A 17842-nucleotide genomic window follows, 5' to 3' on the forward strand; every position below is an offset into this window, starting at 1 on the left:
TGGATATAAACTAACCATTGGAAGAGAGCTTTATTGTGTTGCTCACTTTAAATGATTTGGAAACAGACACAGATTCACTAGGTAGCTGGAGCTGTATCGGGCCTTTCAGTTGGAAATGTCCCATCACGCATAAGAAATGCGCTGTTGATAGCAAAAGAAATGTATTTCGGAGATCGTTAAGGTGCTGGATGCACAGCCCATGGCACTGAGTGACGGGCATTCCTTGAGCATCATCAAACCGAGCCGATGCAAAATGTGGCTCTGAAGAAACTAAAATGTGCTGAGGCTTTTTTTGAGCATTGAATTAAAGGAACACACTACAAAAGAATTAACCAATAGTCCGGCATACAAATTAATTATATTACACTTCACCCTCTGTCTTCAGTTTGGAAATTATTTATATCTGAACTTTGATTAGTTATGTTTCTGTCTATATATGCATTTGACAAATTGTGACTTTGGGCACTCCAGAAAGTATTTGGCAAAAGCCAGACCTCTGGATTATGCTTGACCTTCGACCTTATACTTATTAGGGCCTTCCCTAATTGATGAACACAAGGAGCCCCAAATTGCATAAAGAAGTAGCCATCAACCAAAGCCTGACTAAGCAATGCATACTCATTGGGAGGGAATGATCATAGAGGAGTGTGTAGAATGCATTTTCCCAGCACAATGGAGATCTGCTTTGGCACACAGATCTCTGTGTGCCCTTAACTTCACACGCTGGTTATTCCTTCACAGAAGGTTCTGAGATGTGGCACTTAGGTCACCTTGTTCACATCTTCGTTCCGTCTGCTACACAGTTGGTTCATTGCCGTATTACTGATTTTCAAACTTCTTTCTCTTCCTTTGATTGTAGGTGAGGACCTTGTCTCAGAATGTGACAGATCTGGACACTAGGTTGGAGAGGCTCTCAAGAGAGAAGAATTACCTTGAAAGCCAGCTGGAAGAAGCTCAGAAGCACCTCTCTTCTAAAGAGATTGAAGTGAATGAGGTACTCAAAAACTGTTCATGTTTCTGTCCACAGGAAATCATTTCTCAAAATAAGGGGTTTTATTCACTTTTCCTTTTAAAACCATGAAACAGCTTAACAATGGGACCCATTTGTGTAGCTAAGACTTTTCCCTGTTTAGTTTTTAAAATATTGCATCCAAATGTGTTTGTATCACTATGTTTCTGCTTTTTGTTAGCATAAGCAGGTTCCCAAAGTATTGTGTTTACCTACATGTAACATAGTAACTTTGTGTATTTCGTACTTGTTTTATGTCCACAGCTCTTACTTTAAAAAGTGTTACGCAATCCGCATTTGTTGGCAAATCAACGGAATAGAAGTCTGTTATCCTCTTGCTACTTGTGGGAGGCTACCTCTGAGAGGCCAGAATGTGCAGACACTCTGTGTTTAAATGTTCCATTTATGCATAGAGAGTATTGTGAGTATCTATGAGATTTAATTGAATTCAACTAGTCTAATCTAATTTATCCACAGATTTTTTTAAACAGGTGTTCTTTCACAAAACGCAGGGAGACCCACCACCCCGCAACCTCCCTCACCTATCCCCTCAACCATCCTTTTGTAGGGGTGCAGGCACATTATGCAACCTGGTGTTTCGTGTCAGATGAGCTTCCCATGTGCCTATTGAAAAAGCAATCTTGCAGCACTCTCCAATAACATCTGGCCTCTGGGTCACAACAAATGACCTCAATCTGAAATTCAGACTACTCCCACTTTGTGGCAGGCTTGGAAAAATGTAACCTGCTACACTAATCAATTCATGTAGTAGTCGCAGGGGTTTTCAATATATACGTCGGGAGTGCAGTGAATGTGTTGCTGTGTGCAGTGACCTGCTTGTGCTCGTTTTTGCTGCATTCTGTCTATACCGTCTACTGGGAAGGAGGTGCCTATTTTTTAAAACTTGCTACAGCAGCATAGCGCAGCGGACGACTGGACCCAGGACCTTTGACCCAGGACCTTTAAACAGTGAGTAACCGAATGCCGACCTAAATCTCTACCTGCTATTTTGCTATGTGTAACGGTTAGCCCACTGAGATCAAGGGCTTTCCTCCCCTTCTGATCACCTTTCCTAGAGGTGCTTAACGGGGTGACTGCGGGCTTCAAGCCTTTGAACCCCTGGTGATTGATCAGAAGCCACATTTGGATTAGCTAGAGATAGGTCTGCAAACGTGCAGATCGTTATTCTGTTTGTGGTACCTGCCTCCCCGTGCTGAAGCACATAAATGCAGGTCATCGAACGGCGGTCACATTTCTTTTGTATCATGGATTTAAGGGGTGGTGCAAAAACGGTTCATTTATCTCAGTCACTGGAACTGGACGCTTCTGCGGCGCTGCAGTACACAATTGATCTACCTCTTCCTCCCTCTCCCGTTATTGAAATTCTACCTCCAGCAGTAAATAACATTCTTTCAGTTACTATCAATCAAGCGGAGGGGGAACAGGCAGTGATGGGTACACCTCAAATTACCAGCTCTAATGCAACCAAGCTGATAAACTCTTACTTCTCTAAAGAGCACAAGTGTAATACATTGGCTCACTAAAATCCCTCTACATCAGGATTAATGAGTGAACACATTGCAACATCAATGCAACAGTTGGAACTAACCACTGGTGTTGACCTTACTTCCTATGAAGAGTCTGAAGTCGACGAACAAGGAACAGATAAAGACTTTTTCCTGAATACTCTGCCAATTTTTTGTGAAGCTCTGGATTCTGATTCAGACTCTGATTCATCCATTACTTCCTATGAATCAACCCCCACTCCGGCAACACAAAGGAGACTATCCTTGGCGATTAAAGCTCGAGAGCCCCCTGTTTTTGGGATAACTGATACAATGTTAATAGAACTAAATCAGGTTTTGAGCTCATTGCTTTCTTCATTTGAAAATCTCTAGAAAGACTCTCAAACCCATGCTACACTTCTTGATTTAATATGGGGCAAAGTCCAAAATCTCTGCATTAAATGTGGGGGAGAAAACCTCATCAGGAGGGCAGGAACTATCCGTGGAAAAGTCTCAGGTTGCTCTGGTTTTGGCCCCCACTGAAAAGGAGACACCTATACCATTGGCCAATGAGGTTTGCTTGGTGGAATCGGGGAGGACCAAGGAAGCACTTCCAAAGTCCCGCAAAATAAAGCCCTGAAAGATGGTAACACAAAATCCAAAATTAAGAGTAAGGTCAGCAAACATCTTAATCCCTCAAAAATCTCAAACTCCATCTCTAAAGCCTCTTTAAAATTGGTTTCTCTTCCCTCTGGGAGGCTGCTGATAAGTTATCATGAGACCAAACATGCAAATATATATCAACCCAAGCCGGGACTTACTTGAGCTCGCCCCCCCTCCATGTTTCTAAAAATACATGTAGTGGTAACCTTCCGATGACCACTGAGCTGTCTGTCTACAGAATCGGTGGCTGAAATATTTTTTTCAAACGACAAACTATCACATTGTGATCTCTTTATGTCCAACACAATCGGGCTAAAAACATGGGTGAGGGTGTAGTCATCTGTGATAATTCAACACGCTCCTCCGGAAATCCCTTGAGCATTGTTTGCCTCACCTTCCCACCCCTCAGTAATGGGGTGTGGGGGGTGTAGGACCAGGAAAAGCAATACAATACACTACACAAGTGTGGGAGGGCACCAAAGATTGCAATACCCACAGTCTACCTATTCCTCAAAATCAATTGATGAGGCATCTTCCACAGTCTCCTCTATCTGGCTTAAGAAAGGGGGAAGGTTTGAGAGACAATCTTCTCCAATCTCCCCCCTGGTGGTATGCCAGGGACCAGGAGAGGAGAGAAAAAGTGGAAGGTACCGCAATTTATTCAACACAGCTACCTACATCCAAACAAGTTAATAGAGGTAAATTATCTTATACAGAGAACACCAGCGGTAGGCAAAGTGGCTCAAAGGTTAAGGTTAAATGCACAACATATGAAAAGAGGTCTTTCGTATTGAACCAAACAGGGATTCTGAGGCTGCTTTTTCAAGTTTCCAGCCTAAAATCAATATCATCCAGAGACATAGATAGAATAGAATTTCCATTTAGAGGAAGAACAGATGGAGTATTATTAACATTTGCCTCACAAATTGTATCTGATTTGGTTCAAACCAAAATAGACTCTCTACTTCATTTAGGATTTGACTTTGCAAAAGAGGTAAGCAGGAGTGGTTATGCCCACATAGAGAAGGTGATGACATACAGTGAGACAAATCGCAAGAATCCCCTAGAACGTATACGTGGAACAAAGGGCCAGACTAATACAAGTCAGAGATGGGGAGGGCAAGCCTCTGGAACAAGATTTGAGCACAAGGAACGACACTGGTCTCCAGAAGTCGACCACGTGCATTACTATCCGAGGCATGGGAAAAGGTACTAACAAACTTACTGTCCTTTCCTGGAATAGTTGTTGTCACACTCACTTACATACTAATCCAGATTTGGGAATACACTATCATCTTCATCCAGGAAACTTGGGCGGACTTGTTACCCTTCTAAAAAAAGATTGCTGGATTGACTGTAGACTATCTGGTTATTTAGACAAATGTTTACTGGCAACCCAGATTTCAATAATGCTGAAAGGGAAAAATCACAAGCTGTTATTGCTGAATATTTACTGGCATAACAAATTGAGTAACATTCAATGTATTCTGGAGGAGATAGTAGACCTTGTCTCAAACTGGTTGGATAACTGTAGGGAGGGCTTGTTAGTTCTGGGGTTGGGGGGACTTGAACTCATTTTGTTTCTCTAAATCTGACCCATGCCCCGAGACTACTCGTTGTCCTGCCCCCTTAAAGGCAAGGTATGGAGAAAGACTGCTCAAGTCTCTGAAATCTGTTAGTCTAACCCAGCTGAATGGCTCTGTCCAGGGAGATCTACAATGTCTGAGTACATGGGCAAGGGGCGCGAAACAGGAGATTTTAAATTGCCTCTTTGTGGACGAGGCCATTTTCCACGTGTGTCTAAGCTTTAGGGTTCAACCTATTGAGTTCAGCGACCACGAGATCACAGCTGTGTTTGATTGGCCCTTGGAGAGGGAAGCAGGAGTCGATCTTCCACCACTATCTATAAATCAGGGGCTGAATAGAATCTGTTAGAACCCCCATAGGGCCGCCCTGGTGTATGGTGGAGTCGAGAGGATATTGGCTTCCAGTACGCTGGGCTGGAAAATGTTCACTTTTAATGTCAATCATTTTGATTCTTTCCTGACAGACCTTTTTCTTAACATTGGAAACAGAAGGAAGATCGTCCCAGAAAAGCATGCCCACCAATTTGATCAGATATGGTGGGCACGAAAGAGGGAAATGAGGGAGAGAATCAGGGTAATTAAGAGTATTTCCATTGCTGATCTACAAGTACGGCTAAATAAAATCAAAAAAGAGAAACACTTTCGCCAATGCTGTAGAATTCATAAATGTCAGCTGTTACATAATAACGCAGAATGTACGATGGACTCACTGTATCAAACAACAACCTCGACATTCTTGCACCTTATAAACCATTTTGGAATAAACCAAGCCGGATTTACAGCTAACCCCAATGGGGAACAGCAGTGGGTCTCTATTTATCAGACCAAATTGGGTTATAATTCCACTCCTGAATCTCCTCCCCTCATTCTCCCGGCCCCAAGCTCAGACGATTGGAAAGAATTGATTTTAAGGAAATAGCTGAAATCATTAGGGGCATTAGCAGCTCCAGGGCACCTGGGCCCAATAAACTTTCGAATATGCTTTTCATGAATGATCAGCATCCTGGTATACCATTTTGACCATTTACTTTCGACAGATCTTAAAAGACCAAATTCTGCCAATAAGTTGGCAAACTGCATTTTTTATCGCCATGCATAAGCGGGGGAACCAAAACAACCCGTGTAATTACCGACACCCCTCTATCTTGGATGCAGACAGTAACATTTTCGTGTCATTACTACTTAAGCACTTAGATACACGGGTGGTAGGGCACTGTACACGCATCATACGTTGTACGTTTACGAAGTTCAGCATCTGACACTGTGAATTGGGCCCTCTCATGGAAGAAGTTGGTTAGCTGGAATATATCCATGGGTCTTCCGAGACTAATAATTGCCCTTCATGAACACTCCAAAATAATGATTAGATTAAACGGAAGGGGTGAAACATCAGTACCCATCAACACTTGATCCGGAGTCAGACAGGGTTGCATGTTGGCACCATGTCTTTTTAATTTGTATATGTCTGACCTTGGTGAAACCCTTGATAAATCCACATTTGCCACCCTAGTTCGAATGAACAGCGCTTGACATGGGTTTGCTATGCAGGCAACTTCCTTTTGTTTGACCTCCCAAGGTTTGCAGAAATTGATTGATGCCTTTGTAAGTTACCCGAAATCAAATGATTTGAAGATTAATTGTTCTAAGACAAAGGTCATGATCATTTCAAAGAAAGAAAAACAACTCGCCCAACACTGGTGGGTGGAAGGTCAAAAACTGGAAGTGGTGGACTCTTTAGTCTATCTGGGGTTCCGCATAGAGTCCAAACCCACAAAGCGCCTCCTAAAAGAGAAGCTAATAAATAAAACCAAGCGTTTCTGCTCACAGTTTAAAAAGGTGTATGAGAAGTATGGAATGTTTTCAATCCTTCCGGCAAAGTAATTCCAAAAATACTTTATGGCATATAAATCCAGGACTTCTCCGTGCTGCATCTCCTCCCCAAACTCAAGGTCCTCTTGTGGGGGAAACTTTACTGTTCTCCATAGTCCCTACGAGGGGTTATATTGCAATATGATCTGGGAATTCAATCACTTAAAACAAGGGGAATGTGTTTTTTTTAATCTGTTTCATGAGATCTTGACTGCAGATGATTCGACACTCTATGGAGAATTTCGAGCCTCGCTGTCTCGTTACCCTAATATTGGTCCTTTCATGTTCTGGAAAGAGTGTGAAGAGCTTCTTTCTGAGATAGGCTCGTCTCATGAAGAGTTGAAGAACGGACCTCAGCACACTAACGTTGTTTGAGACTCTGGGATTGGACCCAAACTGTAGAATAGTTGTATTCGTTCCCATCTTTTGCATATTTGAGCTTCGATCATAAGAATGGAGTGATGGTGCCCTTTTTGACCATCTATCCAAGTAGTTCAGTAAAAAATTTATTTCCTAGATTTCGGTGGAACATCATCCATACCAAGGAGATTCTCCTTAGAGACAATTTGATTAAATCTGGGGACACAAAATGCAGGTTCTGTGAAGATGCAACGGTTGAATCCCTAAGACACTTTATTGATGAATGCTCTTCCTTGCAATCCATTCATCTAAGGTATCTTGGGAGATATTATGCTCCCGGAGCCCTTCTCGACAAAGAGGGTGTTTGGAATCGATGTTTGGGGGGCCTGGTAACCTCTCATATATATATTTTTTATGACAATTAACGTTTTTTATTGAGATTGTTTTACCAAAATGTATAAAAATGTATTGTATTTTGTGCTTGAAATGATTTACGGCTTAGGTTTTAGCTTTGTTTGATTTGTTACTTGTTAAAAGCTGTCTAACTATTAAAAAATGGAAAATGTATATACCCAACCCCAGCCCACCATCCATCTTTTTTGCATGTAAAAAAAAGGTACAAAATAAAGCCACAAAATGGGCTGCAACCACTTTAGTATTTGAACAAAGTGAGGATTACTAATTGTGGAACTTTCTGAACCCTGCAAGCTGTGTGTAGAACATCTGTATTCACCTTTACGATTGGAGCAAAGATAATTCTGATTCACACCACCCCTACTGTGTGTCTGCCCCATTTAAACTCTGACGTTATTTTGTTTCCTTTAGTACTTTTTTGTGGGTGTTATCCAGGTCCCAAGACCAAGCAGTGTTCAGGGGGCACGGGCCAAATTAATATTTTTCAAGCATCGATTACAATATCATTTAGTGTCCAGAGGACTTGAAGGGGGAGTGGTAAAATTCAGCTGTAAGCGTTCTGCTGCACATGAGTCCACAAAGTGCCACAAGCAACACACAGAGTAGGCGCAATTTAAGAGATCGGCATTTTTGCAATGAATTTGTGACCTGTGCTCAGTGATGCCTACATGTAGTGGCCTGGTAGTTTGTCCCGCGTATCTGAGGCCACGTGGGCATTCTATACATTACACGCATTTGATGTCTTGCAGTTTGTGTGGTTTCTGAGATGCCATTGTTTACCACCTACATCAAATGATTTCAGCCTTTTAGGGAACTTTTAGAGTGAGCAATTTCCACATGGGAAATGCCCCACAAGTGGTCACAGGTCCGAACTAGTGCCTGTGGCCCTAGTTTCCTTGGATTTAGAATGCACCAGATTGTCCCTCAAGTTCTTTGGTGTTTAATGGCAAACAATTGAGTTGGCTCATTGGGGATATTCAATTGTACCAAAGGCCAAATATTTTTTATTTGTTTTTTTATGGCAAAAGTATGGGTACTGTATGTAAGAGCACAGACCAAATTTTCATGTGTAGTCTCCACTCTAGAGGTGAACAGTGATTCCCTTGGTGTAAATCTCACTCGCCGGACAGAGTATGAGACCAGATTCTTAGGATATCCCCTAGCCTTCAGCCTCTCGCCAAGGTTGTTTGCATGAAACTGGTAATCTGATGTAAGAGTACAGTTTCGCTGAAGTTGTAAAAATTGACCATATGGCAAGTCTTCCTTCTGACTTCTCGGGTGGAAACTAGCAAAGTGTAGGAGGGTATTCCGATCTGATGTTTTCTTGTACATGAAGCACATCAGTGTGTTCTGATGATTCTTAATTAAGAGGTCTAGGAAATGGATCTCAATGGTGCTGGTGTTCATGGTAAATTGGATGTTAGGATAACACTGATTTATCCAAATTAAAAAATCACTGAGAATCTCCAGTGGTCCAGACCAGATAAAGATGATGTCTGTGCGCCACCATAAAGAGATCCTCGGAAAGAAGGGATTAGTCTCGGAGAGTACATACCGTTCTTCAAAAGATGCCATGAATAAGATTGCAGGGCTGGGTGCAAAAGCTGCACCCATAGCTTTGCCGCGTGTCTGCATGTAAAACTGGTCATTACATGTGAAAAGGTTCTTATGAAGGGCCGCAGAGAGGAATTCAAGAATTAATTGAATGGGGACTCGTCGTTGGAGATTCTCTCGCAGAAGGACATCTCTGGCACTTCGGATTGCCTCTTGCTGAGGAATACTACTATACTACTATACAATGCCTGTATGTCCATTGTGACAGGGACATGGAGTGAGAGTTGGTTGTTTATCTGTACATTGCTCTTCCCCTGGATCTCTGTCGTCTCAGCCCCATCCTCCAAAGGGGTCATAAAATTAAGGGTCCCACATTAGACCTCTGGGCTGGCCCCTGCCTAAAAAAGGTCTGTAGCTTCTGTATGAGGGATATGCAGGGGGATAGGCGTATTAGATTCAGTAAGGAAAAAAGAAACAGAGTATTGAGTCAATATTAGAAACACCATACTTGGGTTTTAGAATGGCTGCACACCGAAAGGTAGGTTTGGTGGGAGACAGACTAAGAGCCAAAATAGAGCAACTGGCGGCTCAGATGAAGAATCTCAAAGCAAACTATTGCTGCTTTTCATTGACTCCCTTGATAAAATTCTATAAGGGAAAAAAATCCTCTCCTTGTTATATGGCATGTACATTGAATCCCAGGTGTGGAATCTGAACTCGGATCACTTGGAGGGAACGGTATGGAAAAAGGTCCTATGACTGCCCCCGTTTCTCCCCATGGAGTCTCTCTGATATGAGCTGGGCCTATGTTGCTTGAAAGCAAGCATGGAGTGGAGACTACTACAACTATATAGGCTCATTAAGTCACCTAGAGAAAACTCTCTATATACAGATACCCATCAGGAAGATTTGAGGCAGTGTAATCCCTTTTTAAAAAAGGCCAAACAACAACTGTCACAATCATTTTAACAAATATCTCCAAATCTGTGGAGGAATTAGTATTAAATCCGAGCAACATAAAGAAAGCCTTGAACAAATATGATTGGATAAGAACATTGAATGTAATGCGATCCCTAAAACTTCATGGGAGTTTTTCCATTATAAATAAGTCAAGGGGGGGATCTACCCAAATATCCCAATCATTATTCTGATGGAAGAAGTCAAACTAGAGAGATAAAATTCAGAAGACGAAGTAAAACAGAAAGGGTGTGTAAAGAAATGTGCTCTATATGCAAATCAGAAGTTAGACAGTATTTGTATCATATCCTGATTGAATGTGAGGGAAGAAGAGATATGACAAAAAAAATGTTTTGCTCGATTTGTCAGTGATCAATGATGGTTACTGTTCTAACTCGATGGGTCAGACTTTATGGTCGTGCAGTTATGTAATGCCTCCGTCCCCAAGTACCGCTCGAGCAGGAAAAAATAACTGCCCTAGCAATCCTTGAGGCCACAGGTGTGGAGTGTCGTCGTCAGCCTGGTACCGGGAACACCAGAAGGACCCCTGAGTGCTGTAAGGCAAAGGGTTATAATCAAGGAAACTGGCAGATGGAGCAAACAAGGTACAGTGACACCAGCTTACATAAAGGATGGTAGCATAGGTAGGAGACCTACACAAAAAGCAGGGGAAACCAATAGCAGGCTGGGATGATGTAGTTGGCACTCTGGAAACACCTGGGTGAAGCAAGAACTTGATCTGTGGCAAAACTTGAAGTAATCCGAGGTTGCAGAAACAGAGGGGCAATCCAGAGCCAAGTCCAGTGTTCAAACAGAGGTCAAGATGATCCGGGGAGTCAGAGAGCATGCCAAAGTCCAAGGGTAATCCGAAAGCAAGTCCAAGTAAAACGTTCCAAGGTCGAGGTAAGGATAGTAACAAGATGCAGTAAGTAACGCCTGGCAGTCCTCCGGAGAATGAGCTGTGAAGCGACGTGTTGTATTTGCCGGCTTCTTTTGAAGCTGCGAGCGGAGTCATGTGACGCATCACGTGACCACTCGCACGCGTTACGCGGAGCGCAACGCGGCCAGCGATTGGTGCTGCCGGCGCTTCCTGGTATGCTGGCGTCGCCGGGTGTGGAGGAGGCGCCATGGCAACCGTCACCGCGGAAAAGGGCGAAAAGAGGCGGGTCTGCCCACCATTGTATCCCGCCTGCCGTGCCACCCCTACTGATGTGGGTGGAAAACATGATGGCGAGAAGCGCCAGGTAGGGGAGACGAGTGTGAAGGAGAGAGTGGGAGCGGGGGTGAGTGCGGGGGCGTGACAGTTACAGACTATGGACCTTTGGTACAGAGTGGTCTCAGGGAACGAAACATTTTTGACAATAGAACTGATAAAAATGGTAAAAAAATAAGACCTGTATAATGAAAGTCCCCTGAGGATTGGTTGGAAGAGGTCATTTTTCTTTGTTTTGTAAACATCAAGAGATGTAAAAGTTGACTTTTAAATATCTGTTTTTATGTGAAAAGTCTAACTTTTTTGGCTGTTGCAAATTATAAATAAAACATTTTAAAAAAATAGGCGTATTGTGGGTGAAATGATTCCTCTGCAGATGAATCGCTGCTTGTATCTCAGCGTAGTCTGCTTAAATTCCTCAAATTGTCTAGTTATGGCTGTTAGTTTGTCCTGGGCATTAGCCACCGCTTTATTAGTTAGACATTTCAATATCATTTTTTCTCTGTGCTAATGCCCCAAAACCTTGGGTTGTTGAAATAGTCAGCACCATTAAGTCTATGCTACATTTGATAGCTATGAAGCTGAAACTGGTCTTATATTTGTCATCTTCCAAGAAGAGACAGGGTTCATCGCAAACCACTAGGCCTACAGGGATATTTGCTTTGAGATATTCACGGAGAAAATGTAAGTGAAGCTCTGTCCTGAGGGTTTTCTTCTTAAAAAATAAAGTAGGTTCTCATTCAAGCTAGAAATTGAATATTCTGGTTTGTGGCGGCCGGGTCAAACAAATAAGGACCCATCAAAATGTCAGTAATCTGATCTTCACTATAACTCAGCGTTGCATTTTCGGCCATCCTAAATTCCCAATGTTAAACTACAGAGAAAGGAGAAATCAAGAGTTCATAAAAACGGAAAAAGCAAGAAAGAACACACTCAAAGCAAGTATAAAGGAATAGAAAAAACAATCAAGGGATTAATTATAGCCCAAAAAACAGCCAGAGCTGTCTAATAACATCATCACGAGATGGCAGCCTCCATCTCTGGCAGGAACCGAAGGGCATCTAGAACTCACAAAAGGGGTGTTCCCATCAGGAATTATTTATAACCATAGGAAACTTGTTTACTAGACTGGGCTGAAGCCTCATGGACCATGAATTGAGCAACCCTTCTAATGGGTACTTATTCATAACTCCTCATGCGCCCATGGAATAAGCAACTGAATGTAATGCTTCATTCAACAAAGATAATTCATTTATAAAAATGCATGTATATCATAAGAAAGTGTTGCCACTAAACAAATATAAAACAACACATACCAGTGAAGGAAAAATATTGAACACAGAAATTCATAAGCCTAACAAATAATATTGCAACATCCAGGGGATGTATCCAGAATGTCCAAAAACCAAAACCTCATCAAGAATCAACAACCCCTCTTCCCCTCTCTTACCCTCAGAAAATAGCAAGTGGCAAGAGCGACGTATTCTAAACCTATTCTAGGGCGGTGAGACACATAAAGGGTCTACACAGAGAAATATGCCCAAACATCCCAGCGGCCTTTTCCGCCAAAACTGGCATTTTCTTTCTCTGGCCAAATCTCCTTTGATGTCTTTGCCGCGGTTAAGCTCCACAGGGCCTGCTCAGCCTGCTCCTAGATACACTACTCCAGTGGTTTGATTCACTCGTCTCTCCTTGGTCTTCACAGGAGATAGGGCATACCCAGGGCCAGAAGCCAAGTCATCCATAAGTAAAGACGTACATGTTCACCGCAAAATCCATCCCCTACGTACCCTGAGAAGGTGTAGGGGATAGTGACTTATTCCCCTATTGGAGTCTCTATCTAAGGGAGAGTCACCTCCCGATGGATCCTGCTCACCGTGTCCCCTTGGGGGTGTTAAGCATAGCATGTTCACCGCCCTAGTCTTAAAGGGGGTGGCTCCCCCTGGGGGCAGAGGTAACGATCTTCCTGGAATCGTCACAATACTAAGATGACTTAATCTACCCATATGGCCACAGAGAAATGTAAGTGTTCTGGTCGCGATTCTCAAAAATGTACAATGGAGCACATGGGGAGATGATGTGCACTTGATTTTCACTTTATACCTGATTGACACAGCTGACAACTGGGAGAAATGTGGAGATGACTGGAACATCTTTGAGATGCTCATGTCCAAATGGGATTGACAAGAATGTTGCTTAATGACACCACCAGATTTGCTCCAGTTGTAAGCTTTGTGAATCAGGTATGAAGATGAAATAAAAGAACAACCTAAATTCACAAACATTTCTGCACTCATTAAATTGAACTTTGCACAGGCAAACACATATATTGTGCCCCACCCCCTTGTTATCGCTACATATAGCTAGCTAGCTATTAAAGGAAGTAGTGCATGCCCCGTACACTAGCATGGTGGCTCATTTTTGAGAAAAAAGCAACAATAAACTTGACCAGTTATTCAAAATCAAATACCAGGACTGGCCACCAACATAAAAGTGAGACTTCAATTTGGTAGGTGCTGCCGGTAAAATAGGACTACACTTCAGTAGCGTCCATCAGCACAAAAGAGGGACTAAATGCCCACACCTACAAACATAGAAGAACTTCAATGTCAGCACCTACCTACATAGGTCAGATTGCACGTTTTTCGACTTAAGGAACATGGGCAGTAACAGAAGGACTGTAATCCTATACATGGCCACAAACACACAAAGGTAAACAAAATACAGTCTCCACAGAGTAGCACATTTGCTGCTTACGGACGCTACTACTCTTCTGGATTCTGTGCATGATGGTGGTGGGATTCCCTGAAAATGTCATCCTGATATGGACAGCTGGGAGGGAGTCGGGTTCTTGCTCAATGTGGAGGAGCTGCAGTGCGAGCTAAGCGAGTGTTCACGCTCAGCAGCCTGGTCCGGAGCAGAAGCCAGATCAAGCTTTCAGCAGTGAGTGCAGTTTAGATGCTGGCTGTACCTCTGTAAGAGGAGCTGGGACTGGAATAGTGTGATATCGCTGTCTTCCTTGAATCCTTTCGTGGGTGGTGAAGCCACACTTGCCTATCTTATACCTCTAACATCAGGACAGTTGATGTGTCCTGCGAGAAGGCCGAAAGAATCGAGAGCCTGTGCCCTATATCTAACTCCAGTGCACATGCTCACCCAAACCTTTTCCCAAAACCTGGGTCAGGTTTTTAAAGAAAAATCCTTCTGGGACAGACGGCCCTAATATTGGCCAGCCCCAGCAAAACAAGGAGCTCTGTTCACCTTACAATAGGCAAAGTACAAATCATATAAATCCCGGAAGCCAGTCAGACTGCCCAAACTACTTAATAATAGCAAATATGAGATTCTCCTGGGCATCTCCTGATGAGCGTCAGTGCAAATCTTTGAGAATCGGACACCCTGTGCTGACTCGGTATTCTAATGTAGATGTTAAATGGCTTGTTTGGTGATTCCTTGTTAATAAGGCCACTGTATATAAAAGTACATGGATTCTGAAATGCTGTGGTGAGTTGACTGAACTCTGTAGGTTGTGTGGGGGGCAAGCCACAACTGACCAGGTTGGTCCAACTGCTCCCTGATGTGCCTTCAAGGGGGTGGAAGGAGAGGGATCCCTCAGGCCAGCTTCTCCGACACAGACTAGGTGTCTCATCTGGGTTGCCTAATCACTAATTTCCAGACCCAGAATATGATATGATAGTGTATTTATATAGCGGCGCCTATACACAATGTGTTTCAAAGCGCTTCAAGGCAAGTGAGGGAACAAGGGAAAATACATTGACATTCTTACAGGTCATGAGCAGTGAGGATGTGAAATTAACTATCGTACTCAGCCTGACGACATTTCAGATAGTGCAAGAGCTAAGACATAGATAAGGAAGGGAGGGGGAGAGTGGGAAGGAAATGGAAACAGACAGGCGACTACCGTACTAGGCCTGACGACATTTCTGGTAGAGCCGAAGAAAAACAAAAGGTGAGGGAGAGGGGTGCAGAAAGGGAGTGGAGGAACAAAACAAGCCACTATCGTACTTGGTCTGTCAACATTTCAGATAGTGCTGGGGGGAGGGAACAGTAAGGGGATGGGGGAGTGACAGACGAGGTTGCTATCATACTAGCTCCAGGGACAATTCTGATAGAGTAAGTGCATAGAGGAAAGTAAGAGGAGGAGGGGAGGAGAGAACGGAGAGTAAGCAGGCAAAAGGAGTGGAGAAGCAAGAGGGGAGAGTGAATACAATTGCAGAAGTCGGTAGTAACACATAATGTTGCAAGCCAGGATACAAGATGAAGATAGGAACAGCATGATTCAGGGCCACCATGAGTACAAGATGCAAAGGAAGTCCAGCTTGAGAGTTGCGAAAGGGTGACGCACCGTGAATCAATGAAGTCCATAAAAGTATAATCCAGCATTGGCCACAAGACGGTGATGGTGAAACCAGAATGTATCAGGACAGACTCCTGTGTGCGGGAAGGGGGGGGGGTCACAAGGGAACAACACGGGGGGACCAGAGAGGGTGGGCATGGCCTGTGGTGACAGAGGGTGTAAACACATGTTGGTGCATGCTACCTGCTGTTTTAGCAGGGGGTTGGACCTTGGATCCTCCTGGTCCGAACAAGAATTGCCCTTTTCTTTGACTGCCCTTCGCTTTGGACACCTGGCCGAGAGACGCCCTTCACCTAATAGTTAAGAGCAGGAAGGAAGAGGCTAAGAAAGTGGGTGGTGCTTAGGCCAGGTGACCTAGATCCACTTACACCTGCTCCCCAGCTGCAAAGGAAAAGAGGCTGGAGGACTCCTTAAGTAGGGAAAAGAGCGGCAAGCAGGAAGGCACCAGGAGGGCGGGGCTTGCTAAGTGGTGAAAAAGAGCAGCAACCAGGAAGGCACCAGGTGGGCAGGGCTTAGGCCAGGTGACCTAGATCCACTTACACCTGCTCCCCAGCTGCAAAGGAAAAGAGGCTGGAGGGCTCCTTAAGTAGTATAGGGCAGAAGCCCCTTTTAACCATTACACAAGCCTAACATATGTTAGCACAGTATGTTATCACACAGCACTCCACGTTCAGATTGAACTACATTAGGTTTGAGAAACTCCCAAACCAAGCTTCCTGAATTTACCCACTGTGATTGACGAAGAAGCCTAGTTATACTGAGCAAGGCAGTCAGAGAAAGAGACGCTGTAGAAGTCTCTGTACCAGATGCGTTGAGTCACAGACCACCAGGAGGCATAATTCTATATGGGACGAGAATACAAGATGGCGCTGACGTCCCACCAAGACTATATAGCTGATGAACCAAAAGGTAAGAGAAATCAGATAATCAGTGAAAAGAGCTGCATTACTATGGATGTTAACAGATCCCGGACGAGAGTCCAACTGAAAATCCAGAGACAAGATCAGAGCAAGCCCAATTGATCCCAACAGCCGAGATATCCATGAAGGCCACTATGCATTACAAATGGGGCTGGTGAGCCCAGTGCGGGTGGGTGGCAACCAGGGCAGAATCCTCAGCAGACAGGCAACTGGAGGATGTGGTCTCAGCAACTTGAACAGTGAGTCCTCTACTTGGTACAAATTGACAATATTGCTAACGGACTTGCTTACTATCCAAATGTTTACCCCACAGTGTTAAACCTCCCGGAGGCCTAAGAAAGACCTAAAGAAGGAATGCTGAAAGACCAGGTCATGATGAGACCTGTCCAAGTGAATTCTGAGAATCAGTTTGTTGGGGACTTACCCAAGTCAATGCTAAGAGAGCAGGTCATGGCAAGACCTAAATAGCTAAATGTTGGGTGGCCGCGTTGTATGAGACCTGACCATGTGAACGCTGAAACCCAAGATCTGGGCAAAAAGAACTTCTTGATAGCAACGGTCTAGATGAGACCTGTCTGGCAATACTAGAGGTTGGAGAGACATTCAGCGATTTAGCAAGGAGCACTGACCAAGAGTCCAGTTCAAGCTGGAAGGTAAAGAGGCTAAGGCAAAGCCTGAAGAGAAGGCTGAGAAACCAGAGAAATTAGATAGGTCTATAGCAGGAGTTACAAAGTGTGTGGCTAGGTAAGGGGTGCACAATATTGTCTATAAACTGCGCTGGATATAAACATTAACCATTCTCTCCTGGAGCATGTGAGTTTACATCAGTGAGAAAAGTGGCATGATCTTTTAAGGATTGTGCTGTCCTTTACAGTGCCTTTTGCTTAGTACTCATTTAGATGTGGACACCTGGTCTATGATAGAGTGGGGGCAAACGCCCATAGAAGGCATGTCTCAAGATCAAGGACCTGCTTGACTTCCTCTTGCATGTTTGATAGATGTAGCAAGATGTGCAGGGAGAAGAAATACATACACAGTCATTCTTCTCTTACTCCGCCTACACTTGCTCGCTCTATTTTGTGGGCCAAGATGGCCCTGTGCTTATAGTATTGGTTTTAGTTGAGTGTGCTGAGCGTGACTCCTGGATTGGGGATTTTTGTATGATGGCAGACTTCGGAATACTGTGTGGTTCATTTGCTGTTTCGGCAACTCTGTGCTGGAACCGGCTCCTTTTTTCCAAAGTGACTTGATTATATATTAAACATTGACAAAAGCCAGTTGCTGGAGCTCCTACACTCTTGCGAGAATCTGGGATTTGAAACATGGAACAGATGCATATGGAACATGTTCGGGTCTATGTTGGCATTCTTCTTTGTGCTGTTTGTTGTCATCCCCTTCCACCTCATTTTGTCTG

The 17842-nt window shown here is 43.7% G+C and overlaps 1 protein-coding gene across 7 annotated transcripts in view; it reads left to right on the top strand.

The window, feature by feature from the left end:
• SDCCAG8 (SHH signaling and ciliogenesis regulator SDCCAG8) overlaps nt 1–17842 on the top strand; it is a 2836880-nt gene that overhangs the window by 918315 nt on the left and 1900723 nt on the right. For all 7 annotated transcript variants that reach the window (XM_069607960.1, XM_069607958.1, XM_069607955.1 and 4 more), the window contains one exon: nt 860–994. In XM_069607960.1, the coding sequence (XP_069464061.1) occupies nt 860–994 (135 nt within the window). The remainder of the gene's footprint in view (nt 1–859; nt 995–17842) is intronic.

This window comes from Ambystoma mexicanum, chromosome 4q (genome assembly GCF_040938575.1).
Source record: "Ambystoma mexicanum isolate Mex_15411 chromosome 4q, UKY_AmexF1_1, whole genome shotgun sequence".
NCBI classification, from domain to species: domain Eukaryota; kingdom Metazoa; phylum Chordata; class Amphibia; order Caudata; family Ambystomatidae; genus Ambystoma; species Ambystoma mexicanum.